Source organism: Myotis daubentonii, chromosome X (genome assembly GCF_963259705.1).
Source record: "Myotis daubentonii chromosome X, mMyoDau2.1, whole genome shotgun sequence".
NCBI classification, from domain to species: domain Eukaryota; kingdom Metazoa; phylum Chordata; class Mammalia; order Chiroptera; family Vespertilionidae; genus Myotis; species Myotis daubentonii.
Window position 1 is genome coordinate 31,430,264 of NC_081861.1, and position 17,942 is coordinate 31,448,205.

Below are 17,942 nucleotides of genomic sequence, written 5' to 3' on the forward strand. Positions count from 1 at the left end.
TGGAGTAAAATGTATGGAGTATTACAAATAGTCCAAGGTTCTAAAAAGAAATACAAACAAAAAAGCCAAGCATAACTGATTAGATCATAAAGATAGTGTTTCAGGAAAGACATCCTTTAAAAAATGGATTTAGAGAACTCAAATAATAAAACAGGGTAGCCCACAAGTACAAACTAAAAATTAGGTGGGCTAAAAGTAGTATCTGAAGGCATATCTAGTCCGTAAGTTCTTTAGACCTATAGAAGCATTGTGGAGTAGTGGAAAGAACATCTATACTAGTAGGCTTGGGAGTTAAACAGAGTTAATAGATTTGAATTTCAGCAATCCTTCTAGCTGAATGCTCTTAAAGAAGTTATTTAAATGCATTGGTTCTCCATTTGCTCACCTGTTAAATGAGAAATATTTAACTCAAAGCATTATTGGAAGGCGTAAATGAGATGTGTGTAAATTGCCTTACACAGTCCCTGGCACACACTAGCTACTATTTGAGGAACATTTATTATTATTTTAAAATTTCAAAATGCACAAAAGTGAAGTCATGATTGCCTCAATAAAACTAATTTTGTACATAAAAGAAATGCCTCAAATTCATTCCCCTTTAATGCAGGAGTAGGATAAGACATGTTAGTGATAACCTATCTCAAAAACCCCCCAAATCAACATATACTCAGAGGAAAGTAATTATTCTCCTATGCTGTTTGGCATGTCTTACCTCATTAATCCTCATAAGTAGGTACTATTTTAACCCCATTTTGTAGAGGATAAAACTGAGGCATAGAGATGTTACACAAATTTTCCATGGTTACACAGAAAGTGGTTGGGCTGGGAATTGAATCTATGCAGTTCTAGCTATAAAATCCATTCTATCAAGCACTGCACTATACAGATTCTTACAGATTACATGACTGCAGGTCTGGGAAATCTACAAGAAATCATATATGTACTAGCTGTAATAAATCAACACGATCCCAAGATATAACCTGCATACTAATAACACACAGCTAGAATATGCAATATGAAAACAAAAGCTTTACTCACAAAAAAAGTTAAATAATTGGCCATTTACCTAGACCAGCGTACAATGGAGTTAAAGAGAAATGTGAAACCTGTGTTCCTGGATGGGAAGACTTCATTGTAGAATATGCTTCTTAAGGTACAGTATATTTATACAAATTTGGTTGTCTTCTGACCAGTCTGTGCTTTTGCTCCTGATATCAGCACCCCTCCACCTGGAACCTCTCTCTTGATGCTTCAACTTCTTACTATTTCTGAAGAAAAGCCACTCATCCTTTAAAACCTAGCCTCTCTTTTTTTTTTTTTTAAATATATTTTATTGATTTTTTACAGAAAGGAAGTGAGAGAGATAGAGAGTTAGAAACATCGATGAGAGAGAAACATCGATCAGCTGCCTCCTGCACATCTCCCACTGGGGATGTGCCCGCAACCCAGGTACATGCCCCTGACCGGAATCGAACCTGGGACCTTTCAGTCCGCAGGCAGACGCTCTATCCACTGAGCCAAACCGGTTTCGGCCTAGCCTCTCTTTTTTATGTATAAGGACTTTAGGAGGCTAAGGTTACTCCCTCGCCATTATGCAGCATGAGAAACATTTGTGTCACTAAAAGGCCTGCAGTGTAAGAGCCATAGAGACCGCATTTAGGAGGGTCAAGGGTACTAACTTCTCAATGCTGCAAATGACTGTTTGGTTATGGAAACATTTATGGCTCACTGAAATACTGATCTGTTCTGAGTCTAAAAAATGCTCTAAGAATACAGATACTTAACACACAAACAAATGAATAAACAAACAAGCCTTTACCCCAATAAGGAAGAGGGCGCTAACAGGCTTGTGGTCACTGGTTTTTAGTTCCATGTGACTCCGGTAATGAAGCTGATTAACATTTGTTCCTCTCCAAAGAATTCGGTCACACCAGGCTGGAACCCGACATTTCCCACTGCAAATAAAGAAAGGAATTATAATGAGAACATACCACACAAGAATGTAATACCTACCACACTGGTTCAAACCTGGGTTAGGCGCTCTTGTTATATACTTCTCCTTCATTAACAACCCCTACTATTATCGTCTCTACCATATTGCAAGCTCTGTGAAGGGACTGTGTCCGCTTGTTGCCACTGAATTCCCAGTCCCTAGTACAGTATCTGTTGCAAAGTAGGTGTTCAATAAACACTTATCTAATGAATGAATAAACAGTGCTCCTAAAGATTAGGATTACATCTTCAACAACATTGTTCTGGGGGAAAGTAAAATAGTACCTTCTTTAAAATATCCTCAGGTCAGGATTATATACAGAAAATGTCCTCTTCCTTGGCTCTATAAACTATAATGATACTTCACAATAAATAGACAACTAATAAAAATCTAAAAATCCAATACTATATTCCTAGACTGGGCTTACTCCCTGGAGATGAGTAATTGGATTTCTCCTTTAAACCTGGATTTTTATGAACAAGTCTAGCTTCTAATAGAAATGAACTAACATCTAAGCATGCCAGTCTGAATACTTAAGAGCCCATAGAATACCAAAGATGGGGAAAAATTCCATTCATCATTCTATTAAAATAAGCAACACCTTGTACACCTGATCCAGAAGGTGACACAAATAAGTTCTTATCAGTAGCTCTTCAGTTGAATTTCAAGTCAGGTGAGTGGAAGAAATAAGGCCAAGAGTACAGATCTTCTGCCAGTGTCACCTTTCACTTTCTGACCAGCTTCTGTGGAGCACAGACTCCTCCCTCCCCACCCTAGTGCTCCCTGAGTCTAAAGAAGCTGAATATGTCCAGGGGCTCAGCCAGCTAGGAAACAAAGAAATAGATAATAGGTAGAAGACCAATAGTTACCAGAAATGTACTGACAATGGCACTTTACTAGGGGTAATTAGGAAACAAAGAGCCCCCAGACAGCGGGTCTCAGCTTTCTCTAGCAGCTGCAGATGTTGGGCCCAGACATCAGTATTTTTTAAAGTCCCCCAAGAGATTCTAAAGTGTACTCAGGATTGAGAACCACTGTGCTGGAAGAACTTCCATGGCTCTTTGTTTTCATTTTCTGGTGTCTTGAGTCAAATAGTTAAGAAACAGTTTGGAAAAGGGCAAAAGGTAAGGAAAAGGGTGAGATCAGGAAGGTCAAAATCTAAGCAAGTCTGCCAGGGTGAAAAAAAAAAAGGTACTGCAGATAGCCCATAAGACTGCAACAGCACTGATATAGAAGTTATACTTTTTAAAAATATGCTCATCTTTGAGTTCACGTGAATTAAAAACTCTTCTATAATAGCACTGAACCAATAGGTGTTTTATATCTGCTTCTGTGGCATTACCTAAAAATTTCCTACCCCTTCACCACCATGGAGGGGCAGAAATAAGATCAGGCCTTAACCTATTCCTCGAGGAGGCTTTTGCTACTTTACCTGGAATCCCATCGGTCTGTTTTGGAGTCATACTTATAAGTAGGGATAAACCTGATTTCCCCTTCAGTGAAGTCAGCAAAAGCCTTTTTCTGTGTGCGCTGAATATTTAGCTACAAATAGAAAGAAGCATCACATAAGCAGGGTCACATCGTCCTATGTAATAAAAGCCTAATATGCAAATTGTCCCCTCAGATCAGGAGTTCGACCGCTCCCTATGACGTGCAGTGACCACCCGGGGGGAGGAGAGAGCACAAAACATGGCAGGCATCGGTGGTGATGCGCTGTGACCTCTTGCTGGCTACCTGGGGCGGGGGTGACAGGGACAGAGGTGTGGTGAGAATGTGGGGTGTCCGCTGAGCTCACTCTCACTTCCCCTGCTACCCTCCCCTGGGATGCCAGGGCTTGTGTGTCGGGGAAGCCCCCACACTTAGGTGCCATGGCATCTTCCAGATGAGCTGGACTGCAGCTGCCAGGACCGCAGGGGCCAGTCAGGCTCCCTGTGGGTTTGTGCAGGAGCCAGTCTGCGAGGCCAGCCAGGAGAGAATGCGCTGCCTGCTGTGCTTTCATGCTGCGCCGATAGATTGCCCAGAGGCCCACACTGCACCCCAGCCCACGGCATCCAGCCATGCTCACTGCATCTCTGTGGGGACTCAGGCGCCATGATTCAGGTGGAGGGGTCATGCAGGGGTCTGAGGGCCCAGGTCCTGCCCAGGGCCCCGAGGTCAGCTGGGACCTGCCCTTCCATGCCAGACACTCATGCTTCAATCGCTAGCCAGGCCTGGGGACTGCACCTGTGCACGACTTTTGTGCACCGGGCCTCTAGTCTTAATAAGTGATAATCTGGTAGATTGGCCATTTCTAAGTAGTTAGTTCCACAGCCTTTGCAACTGTCAAAGTATATAAATAAAATTTCTATACCTTATGAATTGAATCATGTAATTCCCATAGCACGCAAACTCAGCAACAGATAGGATGCTCATTATGAACACACTGCTGATTATTTATTGGTAATAATGGTTAGGTAAAATGGAAAAATTAAATCTGAATATTCCTAAATTCCCTGAAGTTGGACAAGAACCATCTAGCACAATTTTACTTTTAAAAAAAGCACACATGCCCAGCTGGTATGGCTCAGTGGTTGAACATCGACCTATGAACCAGTAAGCCATGGTTCGATTCCTCGTCAGGGCACTTGCCCAGGTTTCAGGCTTGATCCCCAGTGTGGGGTGTGCAGGAGGCAGCCGATCAATTATTCTCTCCCATCATTGTTGTTGCTATCTCTCTCTCTCTCTCTCTCAAAAAAAAAAAAAAAAAAAAAAGCACACAGCTCTAGCCAGTTGCTCAGTGGTTAGAGCGTCGGCCCACAAACTGAAGAGTCACCAGGTTCTATTCTGGTCAAGGGCACATACTTTAGTTACAGGCTCGATCCTGGCCCTAACTGGGGCACATGAGGGAGGCAATCTATATGTCTCTCTCACAATGATGTTTTTCTCTCTGTCTCTTCCCCATCCTCCCACTCTCTCTAAAAATCAATGAAAAAAATATCGTCAGGTGAGGATTTAAAAAAATACCACACAAATGTTGGATAATTCCAAAAGTCAAATTCAGTGAAGAGCTACAGATTGTTTTGAAAGTTATCCTCACTCAAATATTTTACCAGAAGTACGTAAGACGAAGAATTTAATCCAACTATAACCCCTTTGGAGGCAGAATAGATAAAGCCATGCAAAGAAATTAGCCAACCAACTTCAATGTGAAGGAAGACAGACAAGAAAGGCTCACTATAAAAACCATTCTACTGCAAAACACCTGAAATTTTAGTATGTCAGATCAAAAGGCTCATGGAAGGATTTAAAGACATTCAAATAAGCATTCACTTTTAGCATCCAGTACTCATAAGCTGAAACAAAAATTCAAGTCATGTGCCAGGTTCCGAGGCAAATTTACAGAAAACTAGGTTCCAGAATATCAAGTTTTATATAAATGTTACCAAAACAATACTTTCCCCACAGATTTTAACATCTATAACCTAGCTAGCTCCAACCCCTCAATCAGTTCACATTAAACCACAGTCTGTGTTATTTGTCCCAAACTTCTCTTCTGTGCTTCCCGATTCCCTTACAGGACTTCCCTTTTACCTCTAAACTATTGCTGAGCCTGCCAAACAATCAGAGCAGCTTTCCCTATTCCATCTGCCAAACCACATCAACATGGCTGAAGGCCCACTTCCTCCAGGAAGTGTTCTCAAATTCATCCCACCCATCCTCCAACTCATTGACACAAATCTTTTCTTGATAAGAAGTTAATGAATAACCTTATATTTACTCTTTATCACTATCTCACCTCCTGCCATCTAAGTGCTTCATAAAAGCACCACAAACCTTGTGTGCATTCACTGCATCACTAATCACCCTGTTTCCCAAGACAATGAAACCCTTCCATCTATTCCTAGAGTAAGACACACCTCCCACACGTCTGTCTCATAACAATTTTATCTGCTATCTAAGAAAGTACCTATAAAATGAAAATTTACTTACCTGGTCAAATTTCAGGAGTCTCGGAAGATCATTCCTGCTAATAAGACTCTTCACTTCGTTGGCATCAGGCATGCAAAGTCTATAGTTCAAATCTCCCAACCAGATGACCACACTGAGGATCAAGAAATATATGAACATGCTAAGTGAAATTAGTCAGTCAGAAAAAACTAAGAACTATATGATTTCACTCATATGTGGGATATAAAATTCATGAACACAAACAGTGTGGTGATTGCCAGAGGGAAGGGGGGGAGGGTCCTAATAGAAGGTGACAGAAGATTTGACTTTGGGTGGTAGGCACATGGTGCAATATACAGATCGTGTAACACCGAAACTCACACCTGAAACCTATATGTTCATGCTGACCAATGTCACCCCAATCAGTTTAATAAACATTTAACAAAGAGAAATATATACACAGAAGTAGCCATAATTAGCATAAAAATCAATCAGAGAAGAAAAATGGGCAGATTGTTGATAAGGATTTGTTTGTCACTATCTGACAAGGGCCTGAAGCTGAAATTGTCCTTTAGGGGCAAGCACTATCAATACCTGAGAGGGACTAGGGATTATAAAATAGGCAGGAGGGTAGGCACTCCAAACATGAAGAACAATGGCGAGGAAATAACACAGTATATGTATGGGATTCAGAAGCCAAGGAGTTAACTGCCTGAGAGAAGCATGAAGTTTATTTGCTGGACCAGTTTCAAAATTTTGCCTGGCTGCTTGCCAGGTCTCTAAGGGAAGAGAATCTGAATGTTTTCTGTCTCTATAAGCCCTGGATTCTGTAGGCTCTCCACTAAGGTCTGCGTGGTCTGAATGACACCTCTCCCAGGCAGGGATCACTGGGAAAAGTGGGTCCAGGGCTCTCTGCTGCAGCCAATCTTTCTGCCCCTGCCCCAAATCTGTGCTCCAAATCCCAAGCAGAAAGGAGACTGAAATATGTTGGGATCTATAGGCTCCCAATCACACCAACAGACCCCTACATGTGCTGAGAACCCCACAGGTGAGACCTTGAAATTACCATACCAAATGGATTCTCCTGTGAGCTACTCAAGCACTGAATGAGTCTCTTTGCCAATCTTAAGTGCAACACGGAATTTCTGGAATCCTGAGGAAATAAATTTATGGGACTTCAGGGTAACTTTATGACCGTTAATGCCAAGGCCTTGATTTTACCACTGTGAAACAGAATTCCACCTGATCCTAATTATTGAGACAATATGAAAACAGGCCAACATCACTATCCTTCTCCCCCTGCCCCAGATCTGTGTTCTTTCCTCAGTTACCCAACTCTCTATTGATTCTACTACCCTGAGATTATCTTTTGTTTTCCTACAATTCCCATCTCAAACCACTTATTCGAAACCACATCATCCTCTCAGAATTTCAATTACCAGTATTAATTTCTTTACAACTGATCATTTTCTACCACCCAACCCATTCCTCAATTGATTTCTGCTTCTATCCTTATTAAGTCCCATTCTTCACTAAACTGTCTCTCATACTGATCCATTGGGGTCTTTAAATCTCCACCACCCCTATTCTTAATGATTCACAGGTATTAAAAGAACAATGTAGATCTATATATACTGGCTTAAAAAGAGATCCACAATAAATAGGACAATATAGTCCCATATAATAAGTATGTGCTTGTATGTGCATAGAAAAAAGTCTAGAACAGCACTATTCAAAAGAAATACAATGCACATCACAAATGGAATTGTAAATTTGTAATCGTTTCATTTAAAAAGTAAAAGAAACAAGTGAAAATAACTTCAACAATAAATTTCATTTAACTCAATATATCCGTTATCATTTCATCATGTAATCAATACTAAAAATTTTAGATATTTTACATGTTTTCCCAAGTCTCTGAAATCCACTGTATAGTTTATGATTATAGCACATCTCAGCTCAGCCTAGCTGCTTTTCAGAACCCCAGCCACCCCTGGCTCCTGGCTGTCATACTGGACAGCATGGACTTAGAAGGATACACAGCAAACTGTTAGTAGTGGTTTCCTCTGGAGAGAGGGATTGGCTGGGGAGAGTAGAGGATAAGAAATCAGGGATTTTTACTTTTAATCTTATCCTTATTACATTTACAACAAACATTTCTATTTTATAATTAGAAAACAATAAAAGCTGACTCCAATGGGCAGTCCCTTCCTGCATTACTTGAGATGCCCTAACAGAATTAACCTTTCCTCTGATAGCATCTAATTTCTCTGTCTCCATGAATCTATTCCTCCAAACCCCCTCTTCTTTGTGACTCTATCCCTAAATGGTAATTCCTTACTCTTCACGGTTCTACAGTTTCTCACCATGCTTATTCTTTTCTCAGCTCTACTATTCCAAGGCTAAAGGAGACTTAACCACTCACTCATGTTTCATGATGTTCAGCTGCGGGAGGGCCTGATTTGGGACCACAAAACTCATTCGTGCACAGATGTCCTTATAATCTTGATTCCTTCTCTCGAAGTCCTCCACATGGGCAGCCAGGTGGGAATTGACAATGCAAAACGTAGTATTGTGAAATACAAACCTCACTGCTACCCCACCTTTGTTTCCCTGTTGGCAAGAGTAATTGTTCCGTTAGTTCAAAGATACAAATAGCAACTGAACTTCACATGGACATAAGTAATAATCAAGCTCATTTCCAAAGGAACTCACCATTTTCCCCATGACTCCGGTTCCAACTGTTTCTGTAGCAACATCACAGATATATTGCCACTGATCCTTTCTGGCAAATATCATGAGCATCATTCCAACAAGGCGAACTAGTTGAACCTATGAGAGCCAAGGTGTTAGAGTTCATGTTAATACCACTCCTTTTAGATACCACATATCTAACTTCATACAACTAAATTTCCATCAAGAAGACATAACAAATACCCAACCTGTATCCAAATCATCTAATTTCTTGGTGGACCTCCATGAAGAGGAAACAAAATTTCTCTTGGGAAGCTCTTCTGACCAGTAAGTTAAAAGTCTTTGGGGGACAATGAGTGCACTCAGCTCTAGAGCCATTATTTTAATTACTTTTTAATCACAATGAGTGCACTCAGCTCTAGAGTCATTATTTTAATCACTTTTTTTAGCCTATCAGGAGTAGGGCGTATTAAAAATTCAAATAGTGAAGAGAAAACCTCTATCCCAGTTTGTTCCCTTTTCCCTCCTTCCTAGTTTCTAATTTCCAATTTCCCTTTTATTTTGATTATCTTAAGTCTGTGAACTAGAACTAGACATATGTCTGAAATATGTATTAGGCAGGGGCTGATTTGAGAGGAATAACATCATCAGGATATTTATTACCTACATCAACTGTTAGAAGATAAAGGTAAAAATTACTCAGGCAGATAACTCCTTTTAAAGGTCTTAGTGTGGTAACCCTGCAATTAAAACAACTCTTATGGTAGCCTCTACCTTGTGCCTTCTAAAGACCAACAAATTGGCCCACCTTGCTAAAGTCTTGACTTATGACCAAGTTTAGAACTCATTTAAATACCACAACAATTTGTATTCTTGCTCTGATTCCAAAACATACCCTATGCATCTGCATGCTTCAAACTGCTTTTCTGTAAAGCATTCATTTCTGACAATGTCAGTGAACAATTTCAACCTTAAACTTTTACTCCACAAATCAGTGGCTTTATAGGTAATTGTTTTAATTATTGTTATAAGAACAATTTTTTTTTCTCCTAAAAGCTAACCGAGCAATGAAAATACAGAATCAGAAAGCTCAGGAAATTTTTTTCTAAGGTAGGTATAAAAAGGATTAGTCTGCCCTATTCCAGTATTACACATGAGAAAAAAAATCAATTAAATCATTCTTTTGGAACAAGTTATACATAACAATAAATTCTAGACAGTTTTATTTAGTCACATACTAAAAAGATAATTAAATGTGACTTACTTTCTTGTACTTGGCTTTGGAATGCAAAGCCCTTTCCACAGCCATGGACCATTCTTGTTCTTTGATGGATTCAAAGTAGAAAAATGCTTCTGTGCTCAAATCAAGCTCTTGGAATCTGTGAGAAACAAGAGGATGTAAAATCTATACATATCCCATAATTATAGCTGACTACCTTCTGTCCCATTTTGAGACATTAGGTGAAAAAAGAAATGGGAGAGAGAGAAATTATATAGAACTGCTCTGCTGACCCAGGTGATCTGTAAGGATAAGTAGCTTTCTTTTCAAAAGACTCCCCACAGCCCTAACCGGTTTGGCTCAGTGGATAAGAGCGTTGGCCTACGGACTGAAAGATCCCAGGTTCGATTCCGGTCAAGGGCATGTACCTTGGTTGCGGGCACATCCTCAGTAGGAGGTGTGCAGGAAGCAGCTGATCTATGTTTCTCTCTCATCGGTGTTTCAACTCTCTATCCCTCTCCCTTCTTCTCTGTAAAAAATCAATAAAATATATTTAAAAAAGGACTCCCCACAAGTATATGCACAGACTATGCAAGATGTATACACACAGCTCTCCACAAGGGATACAGAAGTGTTTTGCTTATACATCCTAGAAATAGCAACTGTTAGAACTGACTCCATGTCTCAGTTTCTGTGAAGAATATAGTTTTCTGTATTTCAAGAGGACTAGATGCTTCTTTATACCATTTTAGACATCTGTTCATTTTTGATCTCACAAAATTGACCCACAAATAACTCTCACTTAGAGTCTACAGCAGAATTTTACCACAAAGTTTTTTGTTTTTGTTTTTAAAAAAGGCAAAATTTCACATAAACTAACACCAAACATACAGCCAAAAGGAAAGTCCAAATGTGTTCTTTACCCAATGCAGTAGATATCAGGAGGATCCGGATCACAGTTCAGCCAAGGTTCTAACCCACTATCAGGAGACTGGCCATTCACATTCCAAGTTCCAACAAAAAATCTAATACATAATACAAAAAAAAAAGTAAAAACAAATGTCAACAATGAACCAATGGAAGTTCTCTCATCACTTCTATACAACGGTATGTTCAAAATAAGCCAACATAATTTCTCAAATGTTTTGCCAAACATAAGAAAAACCGCCTGCATGTAGAACACAAAGGCAGTGAGCTTATTCTCTCTAAGCTTTACATTAGGTGAACCTATAGAAAGGAGCCGTCTCTATTTAAAAAAAACAAAGTTAATTGATCTGCCATGTTGCTTTTCAATTCAACTCCATCCAAACTCATACTTGAAGGGAGAGCTTACTGATGGGGAAGAGATATTGTCATGCTGTAAGTGTGTTTAATATGGATAACTAAGAGCTGGTTCTTTGAAAGGATAAACAAGATTGATGAACCTCTCACCAGGCTCACCAAGAAACAAAGAGAGACGACCCAAATAAACAAAATCAGAAATGAAAGCGGTGAAGTAACAACTGACCCTACAAACAACTCTACTCCAAAAAACTGGGCAACCTCAACGAAATAGACACATTCCTAGAAAAATACAAGCTTCCAAAACTCAATCAGGAAGAATAAAAAAACCTGAATAGGCCAATAACTACTGATGAAATTGAAACAATAATCAAAAAGCTTCCAACAAACAAAAGCCCTGGAACAGATGGCTTCCCAGGGGAGTTTTACCGAACATTCAAAGAAGAACTAAAACCAATCCTTCTCAGACTATCCCGAAAAATTCAAGAGGTAGGCACACTTCCAAGCTCTTTCTATGAAACCAGCATTACCCTAATCCCCAAACCAGATAAGACACCACAAAGAAAGAGAATTACAGGCCAATATCCCTCATGAACATAGATGCTAAAATCCTCAACAAAATTCTAGCAAACCAGACCCAGCATTACACTAGAAAGATCATACACCACGACCAAGTAGGATTTATTCCAGGTATGCAAGGATGGTACAATATCCACAAATCAATAAATGTGATACATCACATAAGCAAATTGAGAGAAAAAAAATCACATAATCATATCGATTGATGCAGAAAAGGCATTTGGCAAAGTCCAGCACCCTTTTCTGATAAAAACACTCAGCAAAGTGGGAATAGAAGGATCATACCTCAACATAATAAAAGCCTTATATGACAAACCTACAGCCAACATCATCCTCAATGGGCAAAAACTAAAACCATTTCCCTTAAGAACAGGAACAAGACAGGGATGCCCGCTTTCACCACTCCTGTTCGACATAGTACTAGAACTACTAGCCATAGCGATCAGACAAGAAGAAGAAATAAAAGGCATCCAAATTGGAAAAGAAGAAATTGCCATTATTCGCAGGTGACATGATACTGTACATAGAAAACCCTAAAGACTCCATCAAAAAATTATTAGACTTAATAAACGAATTTGGCAATGTAGCAGGATACAAAATTAATGCCAAGAAATCCATGGCATTTTTATACACCAAGAGTGAACTTACAGAAAGAGAAATTACTAAACATCTACCATTGCACACAAAAAATTAAGATACCTAAGAATAAACTTAACTAAGGAGGTAAAAGACCTGTACTCAGAAACCTACAAGATGTTGAAAAAAGAGATAGAGGAAGACATAAACAGATGGAAGAACATACCGTGTTCATGGATTGGTAGAATCAACATCATTAAAATGTCCATACTACCCAAAGCAATCTATAAATTCAATGAACTCCCCATTAAAATACCAACGGCATATTTCACAGATCTAGAAAGAACTCTCCAAATATTCATCTGAAATAAAAAAGAAAAAAACCCAAATAACTGCAGCGATCTTAAGAAAGAAAAACAAAGTCGGTGGGATCTCAATACCAGATATCAAGCTGTATATCAAGACCAATGGAATAGAATAGAGAACCCAGAATCAACCCAAACCACTATGCTCAATTAATATTTGACAAAGGAGGCAAGAACATACAATGGAGTCAAGACAGTCTCTTTAATAAATGGTCCTAAAAAACTTGGTCATACACATGCAAAAAAATGAAACTAGACCACCAACTTACACCATACACAAAAATAAACTCAAAATGGATAAAGGACTTAAACGTAAGACGGGAAACCATAAAAATATTAGAGGAATCCACAGGCAGCAAGATCTCAGATATATGCCATAGCAATATCTTCACCGACACAGCTCCTAGGGCAATGGAAACTGAAGGGAAAATAAACAAATGGAACTACATCAAAATAAAAAGCTTCTGCACAGCAAAAGAAACCATCAACAAAACAACAAGAAAACCCACTGCATGGGAGAACATATTTGCCAATGATATCTCTGATAAGGGTTTTATCTCCAACATTTACAGGGAATTCATGCAACTTAACAAAAGGAAGACAAACTGTGGGGAGCCGATATAGGGTTAAGCCTCAGCCTGACCTGTGGGCAAAGTCACAAACAATTCCCAGCTTAGAGGGCACAGTCCTCTTAGCATAATTAGGCTTGACCTTGTAACACTCCCTAGATCTTATCTGGGAAGCTAATGGGCTGAGGAAGTGCAGGAAGTATAACCATGGTGTAAACAAGTGAAACTCACAAGAACAAAAACAAGTGAAACTCACAAGAACAGTGTAACTTTGGTAACCACTACCTTGTTTACCTCTGGCTATAAAAATAAAGGCTCAGCTTGCCTTGGGATCTCTCTCTGTGGCCTCAGCCAGGCATAGGAAGAGCCACAGAGACTAAGGAAAGCTAGAGAGTTCTGAATGCTGTCTCTGTGTAAAACATTCTTCGCCGACTCCGTCCACACCTCTGGGAACCCCTGGACCGCTGGGGCTGGACCCCGGCAACAAACAACCTAATCAAAAAACGGGAAACGGATCTAAATAGATACTTTTTTGAAAGAAGACATAAGGAAGGCCAAGAGACATATGAAAACATGTTCAAAGTCACTAATCATCTGAGAGATGTAAATCAAAACAACAATGAGGTACCATCTCACACCTGTCAGAATGGCTATCATCAACAAATCAACAAAGGACAAATGCTGGCAAGGATGCAGAGAAAAAGGAACACTTGTGCACTGCTGGTGGGAATGCAGACTGGTGCAGCCACTGTGAAGAACAGTATGGAGTTTCCTCCAAAAACTAAAAATGGAACTTCCATTTGACCCAATGATCCCACTTCTAGGAATATATCCCAAGAAACCAGAAACACCATTCAGAAAGGATATATGCACCCTTATGTTCATAGCAGCACAATTTACAATAGTTAAGATTTGGAATCAGCCTAAGTGCCCATCAGCAGATGAGTGGATTAGAAAACTTTGGCACATCTATGGAATGGAATATTATGCCGCAGAAAAAAGGAAGGAACTACTACCGTTTGCAAAAGCATGGCTGGAGCTGGAGAGCATTATGCTAAGTGAAATCAGTCAGTCAGAGAAAGATAAATACCACATGATCTCACTCATTTGTAGACTATAATGAACAACATAAACTGATGAACAAAAACAGATCTAGAGACAGAGAAGCATCAATCAGATGCTCAAACCTCAGAGGGAAGGTAGGGGAGGATGGGGGTGTAGGGGAGGATGGGGGTTAAGGGGAGAGATCAACCAAAGGACTTGTATACATGCATATAAGCATAAGCAATGGATGCAGGCAACAGGGGGTGAGGGGACAATGGGGGATAAAGACACATTTGTAATACCTTAATCAAAAAAATTTAAAAAATATATATGGATAACTATTTTGTAACAGCTATCTATCTATCTATCTATCTATCTATCTATCTATCTATCTATCTATCTATCTATCTATCAAGAGCCAGGGTCCGTAATGTCCAAATCGACCTAAGGGACGACCAAATGCCAGGTGGCACATACAGTAGGCTCAGGTGGGCGGGGACTGGCGAGTGGGCCGAACTGCTGACCTCTCGGTCCCTCCCCCAACCCGCTCCCATGGGTGCCGCGGTGACCCAGCACTGACTGCCGAGGGGGCTGTGGTCCCCAGGATGCCATGGCAGGAGGGAGCTGTGGGCCACAGTTGGCTGGGGGATGGTGGAACTCTGGTCTCATGCAATTGGGGGCGTGACTGGCCTTCAAACCAGACCATGACAGGAGGGAGGAGGGAGCCCCATTCCTTGCAGAATCGGCCGTTGGATAGCTTACTGTCAGCAGCCTGCCAGCCAGGAATCCCATTCACCTGCACCCCGGACTCTGGCGATCAGGGAGGCAGAGGCAGTCAGGGGCGACCAGGCAGGCAGAGAGGTTAGGGGTGATCAGGCAGGCAGACAGAGGGGTTAGGGGCAATCAGGCAGGCAGGCAAGCGAGCGGTTAGGAGCCGGTGGTCCCAGATTGCGAGAGGGATGTCCGACTGCTGGTTTAGGCCTGACCCACAGACATCCCCCAAGGGGTCCCCAATTGGAGAGGGTGCAGGCTGGGCTGAGGGACCCCCCACCCTGGGCCACTAGTGCTTGAATTAAAAAACTTACTTCCAGGATTACAGGTATCTGGTGCTGTGTCACATATATTACAGGTATCTGTAATCCTGGAAGTAAGATATAGTTTTATGGGGGAAAACTTCTGATTGTCTTAACTGTTTACATACAAATATAAGCATCATGAGGACTATAAAGAACTGAAGGTTTTAGCATAGGGATATAGCTATGATTGAATTAGAATAAATGAGGCATAATGGGATAGCAGATGGGACTGGAATCTTGGAACAGAAGGGTACATACTGTTCACAAATAAAGAAAAGTGTTATTGCTTTGTACATTGGAATACACACCAGGCCATGCCACACCACATACCACACATTGCATCCAGAAAAGAAGATATCAACATGTAAGGGTGACATGAAAAATATAATATACAGGAAAGAATCTAAGACAGCTGTGGGCAAACTACAAATGTGAACTAATATACTATCTGATAGCACAGCTCTATATGCAATCACATTATCTCTCTGGTTTCAAATACTATCTATGTACCATCCATGCTTTTGTTCCGGCCCTCCGGTCCAGTTTAAGAACCCATTGTGGCCGTCGAGTCAAAAAGTTTGCCCACCCCTGATCTAAGACATACCTCCCCACCAAGAGGATTAGGTGAAATGTTCTTTAGTTAACTACCAAAGTAAGTAAGTTAAGATCTAGTGGTTATGGTGGACTTTAATTTTCCAATATTGGTGGGAAAAAAATTCAGCAGGCCAGATAGATAAACACACTTGCTTATGGACTGTGCTACGGGACAATTCTCTAGTACAGCGACTTTCAACCTTTTTCATCTCGTGGCACATAAACTAATTACTAAAATTCTGCAGCACAACAAAAAATATACTTTTGTCTCTGATGAAAAATAGGTATAATTTTGATTCATTCACACCAGACGGCTTTGTTGTATTGGCTGTTGTCGTGTTTTTATTTGATGATCTAATGGAAAAGAGGTCAGTGTCCCTGACTAAATAATTGGGTATTGCATGTTTTAAAAATTCTTTAAGTATACCAGTTAAAAATTACTGCTCTAGTACATGTAAGCTTGATCTGGTTCCCTAAGAGTAGACAGAAACATTAGTAGACATAGTATCATTAGTAGTTAGAAAACCCAAGGGAAATTGTGGCATTTGTATTATTTCGGATAGACATAGGGCAGTGATGGCGAACCTTTTGAGCTCAGCATGTCAGGATTTTGAAAAACCCTAACTTAACTCTGGTGCCGTGTCACATATAGAAATTTTTTGATATTTGCAACCATAGTAAAACAAAGATTTATATTTTTGATATTTATTTTATATATTTAAATGCCATTTAACAAAGAAAAATCAACCAAAAAAATGAGTTCGCGTGTCACCTCTGACACGCGTGACATAGGGGCTTGAATCAGTTAACCATTCCTTTTCATTATGCCTTGATTCTTAATTAAGCTAATTAAACTAATACCTTAAATATCAAAAGGCCATTTTCTGCTATACTTCAGTAGTGCAAGACGGACCTACCTGAAAGTCTGAATGTTGACATATTCTTTCTCTCGCTTTGCCAGGATATGTTTGATGAGACCTTCCCGCTGCCCAGACTGGTTATTTGGTACAAAGAGCTTCCGCATGGTATCAGTCACTTTGGGCTGTTCCTTGTTAGTAGCTTCTTTGTCACGTGGAAGCCTAGCAAATAAATGAGAAATCCAAAAGTTAAACTGCCTAAAATAGAAGTCTTCTACATGGGAAATACGTTTTGACATAGGACTTACATTCTGCTCACTGAAGGGGGTGGGGGTGGAGGTTCCCGGTGAACCCCAAAAGGCTGACTTTGTGAATTTTTCTTCTCCAAATTCATAATTGAAAAATTATCCTCAAATCCAAGAAGCCCTGAAGGACACAGAATCCATCATCAAACCAGGGGGTGGGGGGAAGGATAACATGCAACTTATCCAGGACAAATAGGGCTTTGCTTTGATCAGTGGGTTTGATTTGAGCATTGACACATTAACTAGAACAGTTAATTTGAACCTTAAATAATGAGCGCTAACATTTATTGAAGATTTAGCACAATGCCTGGTTGATAGTAAGGGATTATATCTTATCTTGCTTAATCATCAGAAAGACCTCGTGAGGTCAATGCTATTAAAAATCTTCCCATGTTACAGAAAAAAAAATGGAAGCTCTGAGTTGTTGCGCAACTTGACCAAGGTCATATAACTAGTAAGTTGTAGAATTTGGGATTCAAACCAAGGCAGTGTGGCCTTGGAGCTTGCATTTTTTTTTAAACCACACTAAGCTGGCTCCTGAAGAGCTAACATGCCACGGAAAGGATCAGGAGTGCACCTTGATCAGTGGGCATGGACTCCATAAAACCACTCCATAGGACAGTGATGGTGAACCTTTTGAGCTCGGCGTGTCAGCATTTTGAAAAACCTAACTTAACTCTGGTGCCGTGTCACATATAGAAATTTTTTGATATTTACAACCATAGTAAAACAAAGATTTATATTTTTGATATTTATTTTATATATTTAAATGCCATTTAACAAAGAAAAATCAACCCAAAAAATGAGTTCGCATGTCACCTCTGACATGCGTGTCATAGGTTCACCATCACTGCCATAGGAGA

The 17,942-nt window shown here is 40.1% G+C and overlaps 1 protein-coding gene across 7 annotated transcripts in view; it reads right to left on the reverse strand.

Annotated features, from left to right (window-relative positions):
- Positions 1-17,942, reverse strand: part of OCRL (OCRL inositol polyphosphate-5-phosphatase) — a 56,037-nt gene that overhangs the window by 23,371 nt on the left and 14,724 nt on the right. For all 7 annotated transcript variants that reach the window (XM_059680113.1, XM_059680115.1, XM_059680114.1 and 4 more), the window contains 9 exons: positions 17,083-17,200; positions 16,835-16,996; positions 10,757-10,858; positions 9,879-9,993; positions 8,636-8,752; positions 8,346-8,533; positions 5,963-6,074; positions 3,426-3,535; positions 1,820-1,955 (listed from right to left, as the gene is read on the reverse strand). In XM_059680113.1, the coding sequence (XP_059536096.1) occupies positions 1,820-1,955; positions 3,426-3,535; positions 5,963-6,074; positions 8,346-8,533; positions 8,636-8,752; positions 9,879-9,993; positions 10,757-10,858; positions 16,835-16,996; positions 17,083-17,200 (1,160 nt within the window). The remainder of the gene's footprint in view (positions 1-1,819; positions 1,956-3,425; positions 3,536-5,962; positions 6,075-8,345; positions 8,534-8,635; positions 8,753-9,878; positions 9,994-10,756; positions 10,859-16,834; positions 16,997-17,082; positions 17,201-17,942) is intronic.